General features: G+C 39.7%; 1 protein-coding gene and 1 long non-coding RNA gene across 3 annotated transcripts in view; one reads left to right on the top strand and one right to left on the bottom strand.

Annotated features, from left to right (window-relative positions):
* The window catches only part of LOC114595582 (uncharacterized), a 73,145-nt gene that overhangs the window by 43,392 nt on the left and 5,856 nt on the right, over window positions 1-23,897 (bottom strand). The gene's annotated exons all lie outside the window — the stretch shown is intronic.
* On the top strand, window positions 1,275-19,454 carry GARIN2 (golgi associated RAB2 interactor family member 2). Its single transcript, XM_028725943.2, has 6 exons — window positions 1,275-4,880; window positions 8,328-8,530; window positions 11,399-11,654; window positions 12,080-12,339; window positions 14,369-14,415; window positions 19,246-19,454. The coding sequence occupies exons 1-6, from the start codon at window positions 4,797-4,799 to the stop codon at window positions 19,275-19,277; spliced, it is 882 nt and encodes a 293-aa protein (XP_028581776.1). The 5' UTR covers window positions 1,275-4,796; the 3' UTR covers window positions 19,278-19,454.

Here is a 23,897-nt window from a genome sequence, read left to right as displayed (position 1 = left end):
TCCAGCACCCTACACAAGCATCTATACAGGCAAGTGTATTTATTTGGTTATATATTTATCACCTCAATTTATCACCTCAATTTTTTTGATATTTTATCTCTAAATGCCTGTTGTTTTCAGAACTAAAATTATGAATTTTTAACCTTTCTGATTAATCACTATCTTTGTTATGTAACTATAAATCTAAACTAGTCAACTGATTTTGTGAGCATCTCTAAAAATACTGAATACAGAAATTTAGTAAGAAATCACAATTTTAACACACATGCATAGCTGAATTAGCTTCACTAACAAACAGGCATGCCCTGTCTTGTTTCAGGCAGGTGGGCAGGTTTATCTTGCTATGTCACTTATTTTTTTGAAATCACATGTATGTCAGCAGCTCACTCATTTTTTGTTTATTCTTAATCTAGTTTATGATGTCTATATTTCTTGAATAGTTATATTGTTTTAAATTGATGCATACTGCTTTGAAATGTTTTTGCAAAAAATGGCATAGAAATATTTAAATAAAAACTAAATAGCATTCCACCTTTATTCCAAGGAGCTCAAGGTGACATACAGGGATCCAATTTATCCTCACAAAAAGCCTGTAAAATAGGTTAGACTAAAATGTTGCACTATTTTAGTGTTGTTAGCCGCCCTGAGCCCAGCTTCGGCTGGGGAGGGCGGGATATAAATAAATTATTATTATTATTATTATTATTATTGGATCAAGGTCACCAAAATGAACTGTACAAATGAGTGAGGATTTGAGCCACTGAAGCCTTATTACAAAATAGTAGACCTACAAGTTTGCACTAGAATAGCCGCATGTATTATAGTTTAGAAGCCTAGATGGTGGTCCATAGATTAAACATTCTATTTCTTTCCCATCACACCCTGGCTGTGCCCCTTTCCTAGAACTGTATCTGATAACATAGTATGTTTCTGAAGGGTGTGGTGTCTTCAGTCTACTTATAGAAAATTAACAATACCAAGAATTACAACAGAACCCACCCCAACCACATATTTGCTAGGGATGATAGGAAAATTTGTTCAGTCCACTTTTTGCAGTAGACAAACCCAATTCAACACTCCTGATCTTGCAGCAAGATTCTTGCTTAAGAATTAGAATGCAATACCAACTGGGATTACACATTTATTTATGATGCTGCAGGATGAAATGGAAAACTCTTTCTCAGCTATACTACTTAAGGCAACAGCTGTGGAGTGCGTATTGTAATGCTCCCACACAAAGAGAATATTCCTTAGACCCAGAAATTAGGATGTCAGGGAAAGGGATTCAAGTCTAGCCTTCTCTCTGAAAGCCTTTTTCATGTCTCTTATGTGTACTGATGTTCTATTGTCTTATCTTAGGCCATAGGGCTCTGTTTTCTATAGTTTGCCCCTATTGTGACATGGCATTACCTCACTTCTGGATACCAGCCATTGCCTAGAGAAACTCTATAAAGTAACACATGCTACTTGACTTGGATCAAATGTTGGTGCCACATGTTTCCTTTGGTCTGGCCCTCCATGTAAGACATTACTCTTCTAAAATAAGAGAATAAGATACAGAAGCTCCTTTAGGGAGACAAAATATTAGACGAAAGTACGTAATGTTGGGAATCAGATAAGTAGCTCAATTACTGTTTGCAATTAAAGGGATACATCACTGCTTACTGGCCCAACCTATTATTTATTTTTAGTTAAATAATGTTTTAAAAACCCAGTAAGCTAATTGTTTTTATCTGCCTAATCAGACTTATGAGTTTCACTGATTACAATACAAGATCAAAACTACACCTACTGCATGCTTCAGAGACAACATTGTTACTTAGTATTTTCCCATGGTTGAGCTTAAAATTATCAAAGTCAGGTACTTACGAGAACCCAAACCAGCTAAACAGCCCACCTGTCCTTTCTCTTCCACCTTTCCCACTTGCTGAGAGCCAATGTTGCCATTTTGGTTTTGCCCTCATCAAAGGGCCATGAACATGCATACTTGAGGTGCATATCCCGCTTACCCCTACGAACCATGTCTCCTCCAACCCCTAGATTACAGTGACCATCTTAGGTGAATATGCCCCAAAGCCCTCAAAACTTGTCACCAGCCCTGTATCTCCCTCCCTTGGTAACATATTTTAGGGTTGTCATATGTCCTCTTTTTCCAGGACATGTCCTCTTTTTCATGGGTATGCAAAATGAGAGTTGTCATAACGATCCATAGTTAAAAGTAGAAGTCGGCAAATGTGTCCTCATTCTTGCTCTAGTTATTCACAGCAACTAGGGGACGCGGGTGGTGCTGTGGGTAAAAGCCTCAGCGCCTAGGGCTTGCCGATCGAAAGGTCGGCGGTTCGAATCCCCGCGGCGGGGTGCGCTCCCGCTGCTCGGTCCCAGTGCCTGCCAACCTAGCAGTTCGAAAGCACCCTCGGGTGCAAGTAGATAAACAGGGACCGCTTACCAGCGGGAAGGTAAACGGCGTTCCGTGTGCTGCGCTGGCTCGCCAGACGCAGCTTGTCACGCTGGCCACGTGACCCGGAATTGTCTATAGAGTGAGATGAGCGCACAACCCTAGAGTCTGTCAAGACTGGCCCGTACGGGCAGGGGTACCTTTACCTTTACCTAGCACAAAGCTAGAAGACACCCCACCCTCTTACAAGCTTGGTTGATCAAGGGAATGCCGTGGATGTAGTGTAACTTGATTTCAGTAAAGTTTTGACAAACACCTCCACAATATTATTGCAGGAAAGCTGGTAAAATGTGAGCTGGATGACATAACTGTTAGATGGATTTGTAGCTGGTTGACTGACCCAACCCAAAGAGCGTTCTTCATCATCCTGGAAAAAAGTGACAAGTGGGGTGCTCTGGGTTCTGTCCTGGGCTTGGACTTGTTCAACATCCTTATAAACTACCTGGATGAAGAAATTGAGGGGATGCTCATCAAATTTGCAGATAACACCAAAGTGTTAGCTAATGCCACAGAATACAAAATCAGTATTCAAGATGACCTTAACAGATTGTAGGACTAACAAAATAAATTTCAACAGGGACAAATGCAAAGTTCTATACTTGTAAGCCTGCAACACCAAAAACTGTATATCCTAATCTGTATGGCCATATTCAACGTAGTGTTGCACCAGGGTGCATCCATAGTATTTTGTCTAATTCTATATATATATGTTCCAGAATTCTTATCCATACACATCTCAGTGTCACACCTACATGCATTTTGCCACACGGGCGTATAATCCCATACATGATCCGTGATGACAGGTGAATTGCAAAAAGGTTCAATTTCCAAATGTGTCCAGACTGTGGATCCTGAAATTCTCTAACATTAAGTAACATATCACAGACCCTGCAGTGCCCACATTTATAATGACACTTAGCTGCATTGGGAGATGTTTCCAGTTGAAGAATAGAATAGAATGGAATATGACTAAGGATTCTTTAATAGTTTTGCCCCTTCTCCAACCAATTAGAGAGGGAAGATCACATCTGGGGATGTGTTGAATGATGTGCCAATGTTTGTTTATTAACTTTTTGATTTTCATAGATAAGCTAGAAAACTCAAAGGTGAATGTTATCCTCTGTTGTTTAATTATTTCCTGTTTTTGAAAAAGTTGCTCCCTATTAATATTGGACACCCTCTGGACTGTATTGTTGATAATGTGTTCTGGGTATCCTCTATTTTGAATTTATTTAGCTAACGTTCTGGAGTCCTGAACAAAAACCCCAGGTTGAGATGAGTTCCGTTTTATTCTAATCATTTGACTGGAAGGGAGGCTGTCTCTCAAGTGTCATGAATGAAAGGACTCATATCTTAAAAGGGAATGTTTATCTGCAGATTTAGTATGATTTTTAACGCCCAATTGCCCTTTGGAAGCTTATATACACAGTCATGTCTAAAAAGGAGATGGCCTATCTGTTATGTTGCAAACTAAATTTAATCGTGGGATGAACTAAATTAAGCCAATTGTTCACTGGAAAAATAAATGTGTCATCTATATAGCCTTTTAAAAACTTAATATCATGGAAATAATGGTTAGTGTTGGGATCCAAAACCATTGTTTTTCAAATTGACACATGAATAAATTTGCCTCACTAGAGGCAAATGGTGAACCCATTGAAACAACTCTGATTTTGTAATAAAAATTGTGATCAAATCTGTGGGGGAAATCCTTTCTAAAATCAAGCCAATTAATTCCATCAGGAAGAAGGGAGGGAGGGGGTCAAAAGGCTTCCAAGCATTTAGAGTATCCTCAAGAACTAACCTCGCCTCATCCAAGGGAATAGATGTGTACAAAGACTGTAAATCTAAAGTGACTAGAATATCTGATTCCATCATTGTACTTTGTTCTATGATTTGAATGAAATGTGTAGTATCCTTAATAAACGTATCTGACTTACTAGCATGAGACTGTAAAAAATGATCAACACATTTTGATAGATGTTCCAGGACTCAACCCATGCCAGAAAAAAATTGAATGACCAGTTGAGATTCCTGTATTGAGGGGGCTGGACTAGATGACCCTTAAGTCCCTTCTGACTTTACAATTCTATGATTCTATGGGAAAGGCTCCTGAGAACATACAGTAATTTAGAATAGTCATAACTTCACTACATTATGTGCCTGGCAAAGATTTATAAATTTTCTTAGCTCTCTATGCTATTCTGAGTTAGCCTTTTTTCCATGCTGTCTCTTATTAATTTCCAATGTCATTTTGTTCTTGTCTTATGTGTAGGCGTAAAAGCAACCGGAGTTTAAGAAGCCCACTAAACACACCAAATCTGCATTTCACATTCCTATTATGGGAGACCTTAAAAAAATTCTTGAAAGAGGAGACTATATTCCCTTGAGATCTGCTCCTGTGTTTGAAAGCAATTTTGTTCAGGTAACTAATTTTTTTAGAATACTACTGTTTAGACTGGCAACTGAGCAGAGCATGAACGCCTACAAATGCCACAGACTCAACTGTAGAAAACAGAGTCTAATTTACCATGCCTGCAACCCTCCCAATTTCTATTCATGAAGCTGTCTCATGAGCGTCTGAGGGAAAATGTGTACACAAATTCAAACACCGGTGGTAGGTGTGCACTGAAGCCAGAGTGAAGTGGTAATGTGTATACAGCCGAAAACCTAGTACCTACAGATACAGATAGACTTCCATGAGCGCAAGGGAACTTTCCTTCCCTCCCCTCTCCCTGTGCACCCCCCAAATCCGCTCTGGCAGTTCCTCAACTCTCCAGAACATATTTGGGGATACTAGAGGAGTTTATGGGTGGAGGAGAGGGAGGGGAAATTCCAGTGGATAAATTCCAAAGTGTCTGGATCAATTTCAGTTAAGTTTCAAGGCTAACTGCCCTGGTTGCCTGAAAAGATTACCCCTGGGGCTTGTTTTGGCTTAGAAACTCAGATCTAGTTTTACAGGAATTGTAGAGATGCACAGAGAAGTGGGCGTACAGAAACAAGAGCTTCATCAACAGGCGATTTTTCTTATTTTTTATTTACCCAACTTTTCTTTGAAAGCCTCCCCCTAAGATGGCCAACAACACAGGTTTTTTAAAAATGTAGAACTGCTTGGAATAAAAAAGTAAAAAATAATAATCCAAAGCAATAGTAACTAAATTATCTCTACCCAGCCTAAGAGCCCTCTCAAATAGCCCCATGAAAGTATTCACCAGCCATCCAAAGGAGCACAATAATGGGACCAGTAGGACCTTGATAAAAACTTTCCACAGCTTAGGCACCATGATCAGAAAGAGCCTCTCTCAACTGACAACCTGGCATACTTCAAACACGTATACCCCAGGCCAACTTGAGTGTTCAGGCAGATTCATATGGGGGGGAAACAGTCTGCTCTATGAATCTGCTCTATGCAGATGGTATTATATAAATAAGAAATAAGAACCAAATATCAAACAGGCAATACACCTGATCCCAGACTGGATTTTTCTTTACCAGTGTCAAGTCCATTTGACACCAGTTCAGGACCTGCACATCTTCCTGAGATTTGATGGAAAGAGTGATAGAACTGGTGTCATCAGTATATTGATGACACCTTACTTTAAATCTCCTCTTGCAGTTGACCTCCTCTTGCAGTTTTATGCAGATGCTAAAAAGCATGGGAGAGGGGATTGTTCCCTGCACCATGCCATGAACCAATAGCCACAGAGTACAACAGAACCTTTTGAAACCAGCTTTCCAGAGATGATGGCAACCACTGCAAAATAGTGCCTTTGCCATCCCATCTCAGCAAGGTGGCTCAAAACCATGCCATAACATAGTTGATAGTATTGAATGCTTCTGAGAAGTCCAGGATGATTAACAGCAGGGGTAACTTGCCTGTGGTCATGCAGACTCTGAATTCCCATTGTGTCAACTGTCTGGGTCATATCTCCATTCTAGATTTGAACCAGAATTGCTGGTTCAATCATCCTGATGCCTTACACAAATCAGGCTTATGACCTGCCAAATGTGTAGTGCAAAGGGATGTCTGATTATCACGGAGGCAATGAACTTCTGAGCTGAACCAGGAGTTTATCCTTTGTAAACTGATTTGAGTTTTTTCACAACCAAGTGGTGTATAAATTGTATGAAATAAATACATACATAAAGTGCAGAATGTTGAACCAGATAGTGTAAATGTTGATGTCCTGCAGGCAGGGTGGATTTGATTTCAATCAAATTGATTTAAATCATGATTTAAATTGATTTAAATAATTTTTATACAGAAAGACTCATTCTTGCTGCTATAAGGTTTCGTTTTTGGAATAATAAATTTTCAAAGTAGTTTTTACAGTTATATCAAAAAATATTGATATGGTTATACTATTAGAAATACATAGACAGATAATTATGAAATTATTGTGAGGTTTCGTAAGTTAACTGTTTATAGGGGCTATATCTCCCACCAGCTCTGGCTTTAGAGAAGCTGGTCTTCCTTTTTCTAGGGGGGAGGGGGGGAGAGATACAGTTGGTAGGCCTAGGCAGGAACAGGCTCGCTCAAAGAACAGGTCAAGGAGAAACAGGCTGGTGGAAAGCTGGAAAAGGGGAACCAAGGACTGGAGTAGAACTTCAGGGATTCCTGATACAGGACTGAAGTTCCAGGTAGAGACTTTATTGCTTGGACAATGTCAGGTGAGCCCTGGGAAGAAGGGCCTGGAACCAGTGAACTCTTATTAGTTGACTGGCAAGCACTTCAAGGTCTCGCCAAAGACAGATCCCAGTTACTATTTCTACCACCACACCTTTGGATTTGCTTCTACATTCAGGTGCCTATTCTGTACGTAAGTATCGCTTTGCTTCTACATTCAGGTGCCTATTCTGTACGTAAGTATCGATTTGCTTCTACATTCAGGTGCCTATTCTGTACGTAAGTATCGCTGTACGTACACTAAGTATCAGTGCAGCTGTTGGAACCCAGTGGGATTGGGAAGAGGTTGCCAGCCCTGAAGTACGTTCAACACTTGCCTCAAGTCTGAGTTGCACAGACATGCAACTGACTTGGACAATTATTAAAACAAAGATCCCAAGACTTGTGGAGTATTCTGGTCATAAGGTTACACTCTCATTTTTACTGCTTCACATGGAACTTAGCATTTAAGTAGTAAGGGGTTGATTCTGTGTATATAAATTTGCAAAGGAACAATGGGATTAAGTTTTTCCCCTCAACTCTGTATGTTTATTTTATAACATTTTTCCTGTGAAGAAAAGGCATGTTATCTCTGCAGACACAAATTCACACTTTTGAGAACTGCAAAAACAAGCATCTGTGATAATATATTCTTGTTAGAAAAACTGCCCCAAATAATCTTACAGAAACCTCTGGAAGAGCATGACATTTTGAATGGATTAATGGAATTCATTTACCAAAAAAATTAAACATTCCATATAAAGCCTCATGCTACATAATTAAAAACAAATCATTTGGACTATAATTTAACTTAAATAGAAAACTACCTTTAGAAAGAGTTTTTTTTCCTCCAAAAGCATTTTATTTTTATAAATCCAATTTAATTTTTAAAAAATCTGATTGAAATTTTAAAAATCATATATATATATATATATATATATATATATATATATATATATATCTCCACCCTGCTTGCAGGATAGCAGTCATTGGGTTTTCCAGCATCACACTTGAAGCTACTTCCAACATTTCCACTATGTTAGTTTTGCAAGCTTTTGACTTAAGTTCTTCTCTTTTCTCACATACACATCTTTCTTGAGCCTTCCTTCCCTTTCCAATATCATAATTGCAATACGATGTGTTTTCATATGCTTTTGAAATAATATTTATTTTATATGCCTAAAATAACCTCTTATCTCTTTGCAGGTGAATAGAAGGGGTGAATCAATTTACCTTCACAATCGCCCCAACTATGTGACCATGGGCATTTTTGCCTCCAGCTCAAGCCAGTCATTGCCAAATGTGATGGTGCTTGCACATGCAGCTTCTTCGTCCTCCCAGGAAGCCATTTCAGCACGCCCAGCAAGCAGAAGGCAATCAAATTCTGAAGATGAACTAGTGCTCACCAGGTGAGGAGGCATGAAAAGACTGCAGATATTGCATAAATTCAAGTTGACTCTTATAATTTGGTATGGGGAAATGGTAACAGAATCTCCCAATTTTCACTATTTCTACAGAGTATTAAAATAGTAAAGTATCTATACATAAACCTTTTTCACCAAGAATCCACAATGCGCATCATGAATGAAATTTTCAGCAGCACAATTTGTCCAGTTGGTGACACTCTTTTATGGCTAGGATGAAAATATGTGATGTTTGCACCCCAACTCCAATGGCAACATTGTTTAAATGCCTGAATTTCTAGTACTACACAAGGAGATGGGGTGAGAAACAATGCAATGTCCTCCATCCATAGTTATAAAACTGGCATAAGGCACTTATGCAGAGCAGAGAGAAAGATCTCTCCCTTCTGAATTGAGGCTGACATCACTCAGGGCAAGGGCTTTCTCAGCTGTGCTACCCCAGGTTTGGCTATACCCTCCCCAAATATGTTTTCCTTGTGCCAACACAACCATCTTTTAGGTGCTAGGCAAAAAATATTATTTACCCAGGCACTTTAATGTCAGTTTTGAGATTTGCTTGGTTGCTCTTATCTTCAGACTGAGTTTTATTGAATTGTTTTATGCTCTGTATATTGCCCTCAAATCTGGTATGATGAAGGGTGGTGTATACATGTTTTAAATAAACAGAAATACAAGCAGTGCTGTTTTTTCATCCAGAGTGTGCTGGGCCAACACTCCCCACTCCTGTTTCTTGACTTTATGTACTTCTGAGAAGCCCAAAACAAACATTTCAAATCAAAACAGAATCTGCCCAGCGAGTGCAAATCTACACTTCTTTTAGATCTAGGACTTTATCTAGCTCTTAGCTGCTCCTAGCTGCAATTATTGAAGTTACGGGGTGGAGCCAATTCATATTTCCTTTTCTTCAATCTGTCTCCCATGTAGCAGCAGCAGCAGCAGCAGCAGCAGGCTTTAAGCTTTCCAGCCAGGCCTCTACCATTGCACACACACACGTTTGTGCAAAGGCCCCTCCGAGCTGCCCTAGCCATCTGCCTGTATCTAAGAGAATGAGGGAGCTGGGGCTGTATGTATTTGACCTGCACCAGAACCAGAGACAACCCACAAACCATCTAGGGAGACAGCTTGCCATAGTTTTTAGCACCTCCGCATACAAAAAGTAAAAATACTAAAAGAGGTTAAAATTCACGTCAACTTTCTAAGCACTTGGGTAGGCTTGTCTAAGCAAGAATGTTTTTAGTAGGCGCCAAAAAGAATACAATCAAGGTGCATGCTTGAGATCAGCAGGCAGGGAATTCCAAAATGTAGGTGCTGCCATACTAAACAATCTAAACATTGCGGAACAGGTATTATGTGGCACCTGTGGTAGTGCTATTTCCACTCATCAAAGAGGTCATCTGGGTACATGTGGGGTAAGGCAGCTTCTGGATCAAGCACAAGGGAAGCCCCATATACAAGTGCATTGCTGTAATCCAATCTTGAAGTAACCAATGAATGAACTACTGTGGCAAGGCCATAGCTGTCAAACCAGTCACAGCTGATAAAACAAACTTCTAGCCACTGAGGCTACCTGAGCCTCCAATGACAGAGCTGGATTCAGAAGCATCCCCAAACTGTGAACCTGCTCCTTCAAGGGGAGTGCAACCCCATCCAAGGTAGGCAGTTGACCAATTTCTCAGAACTGGCTACTCTCCCATAGTGCTTTTGTCTTGCCAGGATTCAAGTTCAGCTTGTTTTTCTTCATCCACTACACCACTGCATCCAGGCAAATGACCCAGGGACTGCACAGCCTCTTCTGATTCAGATATTATAGCAAAAAGAAGCTGAGCGTCATCAGCATACTGATGGCACCTTAGCCCAAATCTCCTAACAACTGTAGATATTAAATGCCACCGGAGATAAGACTGGAGTCAGTCCTGAATGAAGGCAGGGTTGGAACCATTGTAATGCAGTGCCCACAAATCCCATTCCCTGGAGCCAGTCCAGGAGGAAATCATGGCTGATGGTATCAAAAGCCAACAAGAGATCAAGAATCAGGAACTATATATTTTTAAGCATTGCTACCCCATTCTTCAAATGAAAAGGATCCCAGAGCAGCTTGCTTAAGAACTGTAAAAGCAAGGTAGTCCCAGGCCATAGAATTTTATTTTGAATAAATCTTCCAGATTTCAAAGAATGCTCCGGCTTCACCACTGTAGAATGAAATACCCGCTATGTCTTACCAATGCAGGCATTATTGTGCATATTTAATTTCTTGGCCATTTTATAGTTAAATAAATTACCTATTTTGAATATTTATGAGTAACTTTTTCGCTAAAGCCTTCAACAAGAGTAACAGGTAACACAAGTAACAGGTAACACAATAAATGGTGGGAATTTCTCCCACAAATGGCAGCTTTAGTAGGCGTATGTATGAAATTCCATATTCTTAGTTAGCCCATTGTGCAAAAAAGAGGGCTGCCTTGAAAAGGTACGTAATTGGACAGGTTTTTCTAGTGACATTAGCTGATCCTTCTTTGTGGACTGCACAATTAGGCCAAAGTTCTCTTTACCAGCAGTGCAGGCGGTTGGGAGATCAGGGTGGATTGAAAATGAATCCCATGTGACTTATTGCTGTCATATGCACATAAGTACCGTAAGTTTTTCTATAATAAAAAACACAGTGGATACACTATGTGCCTTTATTTTCTGTTGCCTACATGTAACCCAAACTGACAGTGCACAGCGGCCTTCTTGAAAAATCCTCCATTTATTTCAGTCAGTTCCCTACTCTCTTGGATCCCATTTTCCTCTCACTTTATGTAGTGATTCAGTGAAGTACAGCTAGCAGGAATTCACACAATCATTTTCTTGTAGGTTCTTGCCCTTGAAGTTTGTAGATGTTACTGTTCACAATGCTAAGAAAAGACGCATCAAACTGAAGCTGGTGAGTGGCCGTGCCTACTACCTAGAACTCTGTGAGCCACTACAGAAACAGCCCCAGCTCTTCCGACAGTGGGTGCGGCTCATCAGTCTACTGAAATCTAAATATAAAACTTCTTCAGTCAATACCCTATATAAAGATTTTAAGACTCAGGAGGAAAACAGAGCCACAACAAGCAAGGCACTACAAGTGAGTGCTATTTGGGTATATAGTTTAAGATTGTTGAAAAAAAGGTGGGGAGGACCTTGAGAACATAAAATGGTAATTTTTTTTGTAAAGTGTAGTTTTTAAAAACCTGCATGAGCAAGCTCCTGTTGGTTTGCCCAATGCCAAGAAACCCATCCTGCACAATGTAGTCCTAGATATGTATTTTGTGTTTTCATTTTGTATTTTTATGCTGTAAACCGCCCTGTGATCTTTGGATGAAGGGTGATATATACTGGGTTTCTTTTTCACTTAATTGTTTCTGACTGTTTTGAGTGTGTGTCAGTTAATCACTGTCGTCACTTTGAACACACTTCTCCATGGCAAGTTCAAAGAATGTGAGTGGGACTGATTCTGTACTGAGCTTTTAACATATGCTATACTCCCTCTTGTCTTTGTTGCTCCCAAAGGGATACAATCAAGCAGAGACTCCCACAAAACCACAAACCAGCCAAGAGCCAATAATAAAACCAGAAATAATCAAGAAAATGCCTTCGAAACGAGTCACCATTTCTGATATAGTAGGTCCTATTGAAGAATTTCCTAAGAGCCATAGCCAGGCCACAGTTTCTTCTGACAGCTGCATGAAAAATCCCAGTGCTGCAAACTCAGAAAAACTGAAGTATAGTCAAGAATTAATGAAGAGGACTATCTCAAGGAGTAAATCTAGGTATGTGATCCATCATAATCATTATCTATTGTTACACGCCACCCACAATCTCTGCCAAGCGATAGCAAAATTCCAGGGGGTTCCAGGTGCTCACCCAGGGTTGCTGGAAAATTGAGGTGCGGTGGACACTAGTGTCTTTATTTTACACATATTTACAGCTACAGCCTTCACTGGAGGGGGTACAGAACATTATGCCCCAAGAGTGTACCTCATGGCTCCTCTGATAGATTCAGTGAGCTTAGGTCCAAAGCAGCAGCCAGTCATAGCCCCTGGTGTCCTCCAGCCAGCACTACTTGGAGTTCTCCTTACTTCCCCATTCTTGTTCTTAGAACACTTTACCAAAAAAAAAACCTATATAAAAGGACAAGTTTTTTTCTGACTCACATCACACCCACGTTGACCTGGCAACCTCCCCCTCAGTTTCCTGCAGGGTCTTTTGTATTGTAGATGGTTTAATGTCAAGCTCAGTCTGTCAGCTCCGATTAAACCCCAGTACCCAAGAAACTAGAGGTGGAAATCTGGCATCCAGGGATCTGGAGGAATCCCTGTTTCCCCACTAACCCATAACACAATCTTCCAGCATCTATTCCAATTTTATTTTGTGTTACATCATGTTTGTCTGCTCAGTAACACAGCCTTTCGAGCTCTTTATTATTTCCTTCTTTATAAAAATATTTATGCAACAATATAAAAACATAAAAACAGACAATAAAATCATTAAAAGGCTAAAAGCAAGTTAAAAGTAAAAAACAAAAACAAAATCAAGAGACTGCTGTGGGGGATGTACCGTACTTTTAATTGCCTGCATAGGCCTGGTTGAATAGAAAAGTTTTCAGCAGGCATTTTAAAGTTAGCACAGAATGCACCCGCTGAACCTCTATTGACAGGGTGTTCCACAGGACTGGGCCAATGACACTAAAAGCTCAGTTTGTCATTGCTCTCAAACGAATCTAATCAACTTGAGGATTTATTTATTTCATTATAACACACAAAAAGTTCAGCTTCATAGGAAGCTCCTTTTTCAGAATGTAGGATCTCAGTTTTAGACCTAAGATGGACATAGCCTTGTTTAGAGCAAGATACCAAAACACAGATAATCAAAACCAAGTGTAGCAAGTCTCAAATTATGGTGAGCTTCTGCACAAAAATATTACCAGGGTCACTGATAATTTTTGAGCAGAGAGCTTTTGACATTACAAGTCAGTTGTTTCCATAGAACAGAAACCTACAATAATGTACTAGGTCATACAGATTTAATAATTTTTGTGTTCTTTAAAATATTATCTTTAATCACTGTTCAGCAGTGGGTGAGGTGGGGGAGAATCATTAACAAAAGGTACTTGATGGGCACTTGATATGTTGAGAACTGATGTGATCCAATCAATGCTATATAAGAGTTGTAAGACCCAAGTCTAACTCCCAACCTTTTCACAGACTGAATAGTCATTTTCAAAAGTGATGCTAAAATCACCTTTTAGTGTCTAATGTACCACTTCCAAATGTAGCTAATGTAGCTAATGGGGAAAAGCCATTTTAAAAGTGAATGTACTTTCTGGTCATTGTGGCTCCTTTCTTCAATTAATGGGCTCATTTCCCCCTCTGTAAAATAGAAAGATTGCTATTGGCATTTGGGACTAGATGGCTGTGCGGTTGAAGCTATTAACTGCATCATAAAATGTCCACATGGATTTATCAAAATGGGCCATGGATCTGAAAAACTGAAGAACTACAGATCTGTGATATTTACATTCTCACATATTTTAGCAAAGGCAGCACAACTATAAGTAGCTAATTGGGAGTAATTTGCCAGTTTTCACAGTTCAAAAACAGAACTAAAGGTTATGATGGCAAAAAGCAAAGCCCTCCCCTCCCACTCACTGCTTCATCTCTGGAAAAAGTCATGCTTTATTCAGTAAGCATGGAGGTGGGAAACTATTTGCTTAGATGTGTACAGCCCTGAAATAGAAACTCATTTCAGTATTATTGCTTTCAATTGAAGTATTATTATTATTATCTTTACTGATTTCAGGGGACAAGAATTTTTTTCTATTACGGGGAAAAGACTGCAGACTGCAGGTATGAATGACATTTGAAATGATTTTTCCCATTCTGCCCTCCATAGCTATTATATTTATATTTTTCCATATGGGAGCCATAAACTGAAAATTTATCCCAATAAGTGGGAGGTGCCACTGGCGAATGGTCTGTCTATTCAGCTTAGTGGTATTTCATCTTTTCTGGGTTATGCAACATGGAATGCCCCATCTTCAGAGGGTTTTTTTTGGGAGCTGCTGTCACAGCTGCGGCAGGTGGTGAATAGAAAAATGACCTTTGTTATTGTGTTCTCCCAACTACAGAACACTCTCACTTGCTGCTTAGTTTAATGTCATTCTGGTGCTTGGCAAATATCTTTTTATTTTCCCAGGCAGTTTTGTCTAGTTTATCTCCAGTGCCTGGTTTTTTATGCTGTTCTCTTTTCTGCTTCTTGGTTTTGTTGTTTTATTATTATGCTTTGATCTTTTTGTTTCACTGTATTTTTATATTTCATTACAAGCCACCTTGGAACAGGTTTCTGAAAGGTGAGGAACAAAAATTAATAATAAATAAAAATAAAAACAAAGGTAAAAGGTAAAGGTAAAAGACCCCTGGATGGTTAAGTCCAATCAAAGGCGACTAATAAAAACAACACCTATGTTGTCTCTGTGAGTTAAACAGTCATTACCCTTTGGAATTCAGCCACACAAAAATATATTTACACGCCCAACACTCTCTGCTGTGTGTCCAGCATTAGGGCAATGACATGTGGAGACCCATAACCATTTGCAGAAGAGTTTTGTGCAGTAATACTTTCTCTGTATGCAATTTCTCCTTCATTCTCTCCTTCACATAGACGGATTTACAGCATTCATGTAGTGCTCATACATATACACAAAGATACATCATGCACATAACCCTCTCATCTGCACACATCATTCACTCACATGAACAATTTTTTGCTATCTTTCCCGAGATCTGGTGTGCATGTGGTTTAACTTCTGAGCAGTGAGGATGTTTACAAATATTCAATAATAATAATAATAATAATAATAATAATAATAATAATAATAATAAATTTTATTTATATCCCGCCCTCCCCAGCCTTAGCCGGGCTCAGGGCGGCTAACAACAATAAAACAGTACAAAAGTACAGCATAAACAACCCTCTAAAATCATTCATTCTAAAATTAATTAATTACCACCTCAGCAGCTAAGCCAGTTCAGTCAACTGAAGTCAAAACTTCCAAAATAGCTTCAGAGGTTTGAAAGACTGAATTTACTTCAATGTTTCTTTTTCTTTTATTGATTTCATCAGACTTCATTGGCCAAAACTAACATCTGTTTACAAATCTATGGATTCTGTGCTTTACTCTGATACCTGTGACACTGCAATCACAACAAGTGCCCTAAAATATTATACTGTACAAAGCTAGCTTTTAATTTGCTTATAGGCATATAGATATCTCAGGCATCTACTTATGTGCTGTTCTTTGCATCTATATCTGAAAGTGTGTAGCATCTATGCATGATTAAGGGATGGAATTGTGCTGACTTTGGAAGCAACATTTAAATGGGGAATGAAGCATAAAGTTCAATGTTCTAAGTCCAGTTTGTGCAATCTAGACCAGCACACATTTGGACAGTACAGCAAATACTTGGTTTATTGGATGACTATGCATATTGCATTTCAACTCCATGCAATTAATGACCAGAAGCTGGGCCAGCAAAGCAGGGATTGAGGTGGGCACAGGCGTTCTTCCCCCACCAAAGGTTTGCGATATATATTTTCAGAAATACATATATGGCATTTGAGTAGTTTATGAAGTCAATATTTATCTGTGAATCATATTTAGTATTCAGTAATTATATTTTTAATTTAATAATATTTTACTACCTAATTCACATCAGCTTTGATCAGACAACCTGAAGAACTCTAATTATCTGCCTACCTGTGACACTACTTGCTTCTCATCAACGAAGTATTTTACAGCCTGTCACCTCAATCTAGAGAGGATGATTTGCCTGCAGAAATAGGCTTCTGCATGTGGATCATGTTATCTCCTATGCATGGAAACCTATGTGTACATACACACTTCCAAAAGGTGATCATAGAATCGTCTAGTCCAACCCCTTGCAATGCAGGAATCTTAGCTAAAGCATCCATGACATCTGCTTAAAAACCTCCAACTAAGGAGAGTCCACCACCTCTTGTGGGAGTTTGTTCCATTGTCAAACAGCTCTTACTGTCAGAGGTTTTTTTCTGAATGTTTAGCTGAAATCTCCTTTCTAGTAACTTGAAGCCTTTGGTTTGAGTCCTACCCTCCAGAGCAGGAGAAAACAAGCATGTTCCCTCTTCGATGTGATAGCCCTTAAGATATTTGAAGATGGCAATCTCCCCTCAGTCTCTTTTTCCAAGCTAAACATACCCAGCTCCTTCAAGGGCTCCTCGTTTCCAGACCCCTGATCATCTTGGTTGCCCCACTCTGCACATGTTCCAGCTTGTCAACATTCTTCTTAAATTGTGGAACAATTACCCTTCCAGTTTGGTGTCATCTGCAAATTTGATGAGCATCCGCTCAATTCAGTGCTCTCAGCTTTGACAGTGTCCATTACTTGTATGTAATGGAGAGACTGAATCCAAGCTTCACTTGTGGGGAAAATTTGATGCAATATGGGTGGTGTATTTTTTGGTTTCTTTGCCATTATTCAATGTATTGCATTCTTATGAGCACTCACTTATAGCTGGAAACAAACTACAATAAATTCAAAGAGGGTTTGAGAAAAGCTTCAGTTAAAAAGGTAACACAACCGATGGATAGAAATCAAAGTCTGAATGTCAAGCTGTTCACTGTAAGTCATCATGGCCAATATAAACTCAATTAAAGGAGCCAATGAAGAATTGTTGAATCTTATAGCATCTTATGAATTTCTTTTTCTTCCTTCTTTCCCTGAGCATAGCAATAGCAATCCAAGCCCATAGTCCTGTATTTCAAAGCCCCCTTTCAGACACCTGGAGAACGCTGATTGTACAAAGGGGGGAGCATGCTTTGCTGCTGTAATCTACCCTCACAAACACACAATACAGTGACTGTGCAGAACCTCTCCAAAATGTTTGAAAGACACTAACAGTATTTCATTACATTACATGCCAATGTAAAGGTCAGAATGTGGAACAACAAACTGATGAAAGTGTGCAGTGTCATATGCCCATTTTCTTAGCTTAGCATAACAAGAGTAGTTTAAATTTCATCATGCAACAGTAACATTTTGTGCAACATGCTCAGTGTTAAGTTGAAGAATGAGGGCATTGCGGCCTTTTAGAAATCAATCCATTTATGATTTTTTTTAATTTTGATTGTAAGCCTGTATGCATACAAACTATGCAATTAATTTAAATGGAATTTAAGTTCTACATTATGTAACCATAATTATATGTGCCTCCTGTGGAAATAAAAAGATAGTACAGGCATTTCCCCTAGTGTAAACTATATGTATAGTTCCAGATACCATGATTACTAGAAAAGCCAGGAAATTATGTATCATTTTCTCTCTTGCACAAAATGGAGAATATATAGTCCTACTATGAGCATTCCAGGGACACGGGTGGCGCTGTGGGTAAAAGCCTCAGCGCCTAGGGCTTGCCGATCGAAAGGTCGGCGGTTCAAATCCCCGCGGCGGGGTGCGCTCCCGCTGCTCGGTCCCAGCGCCTGCCAACCTAGCAGTTTGAAAGCACCCCCGGGTGCAAGTAGATAAATAGGGACCGCTTACTAGCAGGAAGGTAAACAGCGTTTCCGTGTGCGGCTCTGGCTCGCCAGAGCAGCGATGTCACGCTGGCCACGTGACCCGGAAGTGTCTCCGGACAGCGCTGGCCCCCGGCCTCTAGAGTGAGATGGGCGCACAACCCTAGAGTCTGTCAAGACTGGCCCGTACGGGCAGGGGTACCTTTACCTTTACCTATGAGCATTCCAACAAAGAATAAATCTAACCACATGTGCAAGAGTATAGAGGGGTGCAGAAAACGTTATTCAATCTCAGATTGGAAGAGGGATTTGCAGTGGCAGACTGAAATGTTACCTTTGCTTGCAGAGTAAGCTATATTATATAAAATATTGTACCAAAAATATGTGCCAAAGTCATCAGCACCAGAATTGCAATTTAGCCAGTTCATTGTCTGAAAAATAGCACCAGCATCAAAGGCAAAAAATAAGTCAAACTTGAGTTCTTGAGTCATTACCCTGAATTCACAATCACTTTCTGGTTACTTGAACAAAGTTTCTGGTACTGAGAGAAAGGAAAACAAAATGTTGATGTGTGTTTTGTGCATTTTTTCATTACACATCTATAAACTGTCAAAAACTGACTCTTCCCTCATTTTTTCTCTCTCTTTTCACACTGTTGCTTTTTCTGCACTCTTTAGCTGTTTCTAGTATAACTGTCCCACTTCTGATTAACCTTTCTTTCCCCCTTCTATTCTAGGTAATCTTGCCATTTTTTTGTTTCGTTTTACCGCCACAACTTTTCCTCATTTCTTTTCCATTTTCCACTATACTATTCCCCAAAAAGGATATTCTGCCGCCGCCACCCTGCATGCACACTCATAAGCTGTGTATTTTTCAGCTGTGTTCACAACTTTTCAGTAATAAGATCTAATTTTCATGTGATGCTTCATGTAATTCACATTATTATATTTCACATTACTATTTTTATATTACGTCAAGCAGCTGAGACACATGACAGCACTCTGAATCTGACAAAGAGATATTACAGATCTCTGTGTTCTGCTTCCTTCCTCTCTCTCTTTTTCTCACACACTCTATTATCTGCTTTCCTAGGCTGCATTTTCCTCATGTTCCTCCTGTTTCTTTACAGGGATCCTAAAGAATGTCAGTAAGCCAAGGTAGTTTTTTACAACTAGCATTAAAAACGGATCTCTGTACATCTGATACGAAAAGGAAGCAAACAAACTGAAGACACTGAGCAAAAGAAGAGAACAACATGTTCAGATGGGGATTAGAAATCTAGAAACTGTAGAATTGTTCCATTCTAATATAATAAAAATAAACATGGTTAAAAGAGTAGTACATATTTCTTCTTTTGTTGAGTATTTCACCAAACATTAGCAACATGACTTGTCAGTGTTTTAACCATCATCTCCACTTACGGTTCAGAATTGTAATTTTCTTTTTAAAACACTTATATTACAGGAAATTTGATGTGGGTATATCTTAAGTTCTTTTGCTTATCAAATAAACTTGCAATATGCTATAGTGATGCAAATAATGTCATAATCTATACCAGTTCGCAATGCACTCAGACCATGTGAAAGAAAGGAAAAGATTGGCAAGTAGTTTTGAGAACATGCATTAGTCCCTTCACACTTATGTTGTCACAAGAAGGAGAATCACATTAGAAAGGTAATGTACCTCGACACATCCCTAGTATCCACATTAGGCATTGCTGTTAGGCCTGTACAATCAGGAATCCAGAACTCAGAGAAAGCCTACACATGAAGAGGTCTTCATACATAACCTTTCCCTTATTCCATGCTTCACATGTAGACACCAGTGATGAGGCCAGTAATGTTGACACTATATTTTTCTGGGTCATTAATGTGAAAATGAACTGTGAAGAACTAAAAAAAGACCACCCCAAACTGAGTAAATTGGCAGTAAAATGGCACATGCAATTCAGTGTAAAGTGTAAAGTGATACATGTTGGGGTAAAAATATTGATTTCACATCTATGCTCATGCAGTCTGAACTGGCAGTGACTGTGCAGGAACAATACTTTGGGGTCATGGTGAATGGTTCAATAACAATGTTGACCCAATGTGCAGCAGCTGTTAAAAAGTCAAACTCCATGCTAGGGATAAAATTGAAAATAAGGAATTGAAAATAAAACTGCTAATATAATAAAGCTACTATACAAATCTATGGCATGGCTGCATACAGTCCTAGTCACCTCACTTCAAAAAGGATATTGTGGAGTTGGGAAGGTTCAACAAAAGGTAACCAAAATGATCAAGGGGATGGAACAACTCTATGCAGAAAGGTTACAACATCTGGGGCATTTTAGTATAAAGAAAAGGCGAGTAAGAAGTGACATGATAGACATGTATAAAATTATGCATGAATGGAGAAAGTGGATGGAGAAACATTTTTCTCCCTCCATCATAACACTGGAACTTAGGGACATCCCATGAAGTTACATGTAGGACGATTCAGGACAAACAAAATAACTTCACACGGTGCATATATAAACTATGGAATTTGCTTCCACTGGAGGTAGTGATAGCCACCAACTTGGATGACTTTTAAAAAGGATTAGACAAATTAATGGAGGATAAGACTATCAATGGCTACTAGCCACCATGGCAATGTTTAGCCCTCACTGTCAAAGGAGTCAATATGCCTCTGTATACCAGTTGCTGGAAACCACAGAAGGAAAGAGTGTTGTTGCACTCAGGTCCTACTTGCAGGCTTCCCATAGGCATCTGGTTGGCCACCGTGAGAACAGGATGCTAGACTAGATGAATCACTGGCCTGATCCCACAGGCTCTCATGTTTTTATGTATTACTGCAGAAGGGGGACCAGAGGTGTGGTGTCACAACCCCATACTATGTGTGATCCCCCTTCATGTAATGCCCATGTTGAAAGCGGCCAATGAGTCAACACATTTCCACTTTTGGGAGGAAGCCTGTCACTTGGATCAAGCCTGTCACATAGCTTCTTCTATTAGAGAAGGTTAAGATCAGTTGGTAGATATTGTTCCTACATGGGTGTTTGCTTGTTAATAAAATACCTGTTCTAAACTACTGCATTGATTCTGGAACTGTGTGTTAAAGACAACACATGGTATTAGGAGTGTAACACATTATGTGAACATACTGTGGAAGACTGCAAACTGCAGAGTGATGACAGCTTTACATTTTTATGTATATAGGCAGATAAAGAAAGATGTCTATCCATCTGTCACTGACTGGTTGGACACAGATGAATCCCCAGCTGGGGAACCACCAAGGGAAGAAGGCTCAGACCCTGGAGAGTGGTGGTGGGACAATGATGAGTGGAGAAGAAGGAGACGACTGGGAAGAGGAAGTGTTGGAAGCCAAAGGGGTAGCAAGACTTAGAGAGTGGGGAGAGCCTGTGGCAGAGAGAAGTCAAGAATCAGGGGCAGAACCTGAAGGAGGTGAGTGGGAGGGGGGAAGTCGAGAGGCAGAGATGAATCAAGCTAGTGAAGAGTCACAGGTGTCCCCTCTCCTGCTGTGACAAGCTCCTCTCCCCCCTGACTCCCAGAACCAGGAAATGTATCAAACAGGAAGAGCAAAGACTGGCTGCACATGATCTCTGATTGCCTGCAATACTCCCTGGAGAGAAGGAGACATAGACGGTTGTGGGGAGGCAGCAACTTTTAGTCTTAGTAACTGAATTCATGGAGTAGGACCTACAGGGCATGAGCTGCTATGTTCATCAGGCCTGAAACTCCGCCAAGTTTGTGAAGATCCTGAGCCCCAATGCAAACAATTTCTGAGTAAACATTAACAGGACAGGACTGCAAAAGTGCCAAATAAATTATTAACAATTGGACTGAGTATAGGCCCATTAGAAAGAATAGACTCTCTCCACTACTTACTTCATTATTTGTGAAATACCATGATTGCCATTAGAGAATGCCTGGAAATTGTTTCCTCTTCGCACTTTTCTTCCTGTGGTATCTCATTCCTCCTCTGGAGGGCAACATTATCAAACACTTTGTCCTGTAGTCTAACTAAGTTTTTGTGCAGATACTATTCTTATTTTGTCATAATTAAGAGAATTATAAAAAATGTGAGCATTGAACATTGCCTTGTTTATTTAATGATAAATTGAAAAAGTTTGTACAGTAAGTTTTGTTGTACCTTTAACTCCAGCAGATCTATAATGGCATAAGCATTCATGAAATATGGTCCAAAGCTGACAGGCTCCAAAGAAAATCAGCAACTGACCGTAAAGTAGCCAATTGTGAACACAGGAAATTCAAAGTAACTCTCCAATATGTAACTACTGAATTAAAATTTATCATAAAGTTAAATTCTATCACCTGTGTCTGGAATCATTATACTGTAATATCATTTCTCTCACAATATGTATTTATTAGCTTACCTGTGCCAAAAAAATTGTTATCAACACAAGATTTGTGAAAAGCTTTTGTAATTACTTTACATATATTTCAGCTTCACAATAATTGTCACAGTTTGCATTTTTTGCATTTCATATTATGCTAACTTCTGTACGTCATCTTTTTATTTACATCTATTTAGACCAATATCCTTCTATATACATATCCATCCCTTCAACTTAGGATGATGCTTCATGCATCTAAAGAAGTGGACTCTAGTCTATGAAAGCTTGTGCTATGATAAATTTTCCAGTCTTTAAAGTACAATAATCCCTCATCTTACATGGGGGTTTGATTCCAAAAGTAATGCATATATGTGTAAGTTGCATATATTCCAAATCCTCTGAGTGGCCCCATAGCTATCAGGTGAGGAAGAGTGAGAGAAAGCATCCCCAGCACTCCCAAAGCCTGTGCACTCAACAGGGCTTTCTCTGCAGGCAAGGCCAAGAACTTAGAAGCTCTTTTGTGGTGGGTCTGGGTTACCCAGCATAAAAAAGCTTTTAAGCTCTCAGCCTTGCTTGATGGGGAAGGCCCATTCATAGCACTAGCTCTTGAGAGCTCACAAGAACTTGGATTATCCCACAAGTCCTCACAAGAACATCCCTGGCTCCCTCTTATTTGATGGGGAGTGGGTTCTGCAGCACCCTCTGGTGTCACGTCTCAATAACGCATTACAGTAGTACCTCAGTTTACGGACAGTCCTGTTTACGAACTATTCGGTTTACAAACCCCGCAAAACTGGAAGTAGTTTTCCAGTTTGCAAACTTTACCTTGGTCTACGAGCAGAAGCTGAACGGTGGGAGGGCACTGGCGGCGGGAGGCCTCATTTGGGAAAGCGCGCCTCAGTTTAAGAACGGATTTGGTTTAAGAACAGACTTCAGGAACAGATTAAGTTCGAAAACTGAGGTACCACTGTATTGACGTTTTAAAAGAATGTCATATGGCTATAGGATTATCATAACCATTTTTAAACTCATTTTTAAAATGTGTAGATGAGTCCCAGGTCAACTTGGGTTACCCAGTACAAAAAGGGGTTTTAAGCTCTCAGCCTTGCTTGAGAGGCAAAGCCCACTCACAATGTTGGCTCTAGAGGGCTAGGGATGCTCACACAAGATCTCAAGGGAACTCTGATTGTACCGCAAAATCTGGTGAGAGTATCCCAAAGCCAGTGTTGTGGGCAAGCCTTGCTCAGCAAGCAAAGCAACGACTTAAAGGAGTTTTTCACACTGGGTAATCCCAAGCATACATGGTGTGGAAAAAACCTTTAAGCTCTCCACCTTGCTTGGGACTTGACCAAAAAATATTGGGGGGGCCCGGGAAAGCTCATGAATAATAAATAAGCTCATGAATATGCAAATAAAGT

This window comes from Podarcis muralis, chromosome 1 (genome assembly GCF_964188315.1).
Source record: "Podarcis muralis chromosome 1, rPodMur119.hap1.1, whole genome shotgun sequence".
Lineage (NCBI taxonomy): Eukaryota > Metazoa > Chordata > Lepidosauria > Squamata > Lacertidae > Podarcis > Podarcis muralis.
The sequence above is the reverse complement of the archived record's forward strand: the minus strand, read 5'-3'. Positions and strand labels throughout refer to the sequence as shown.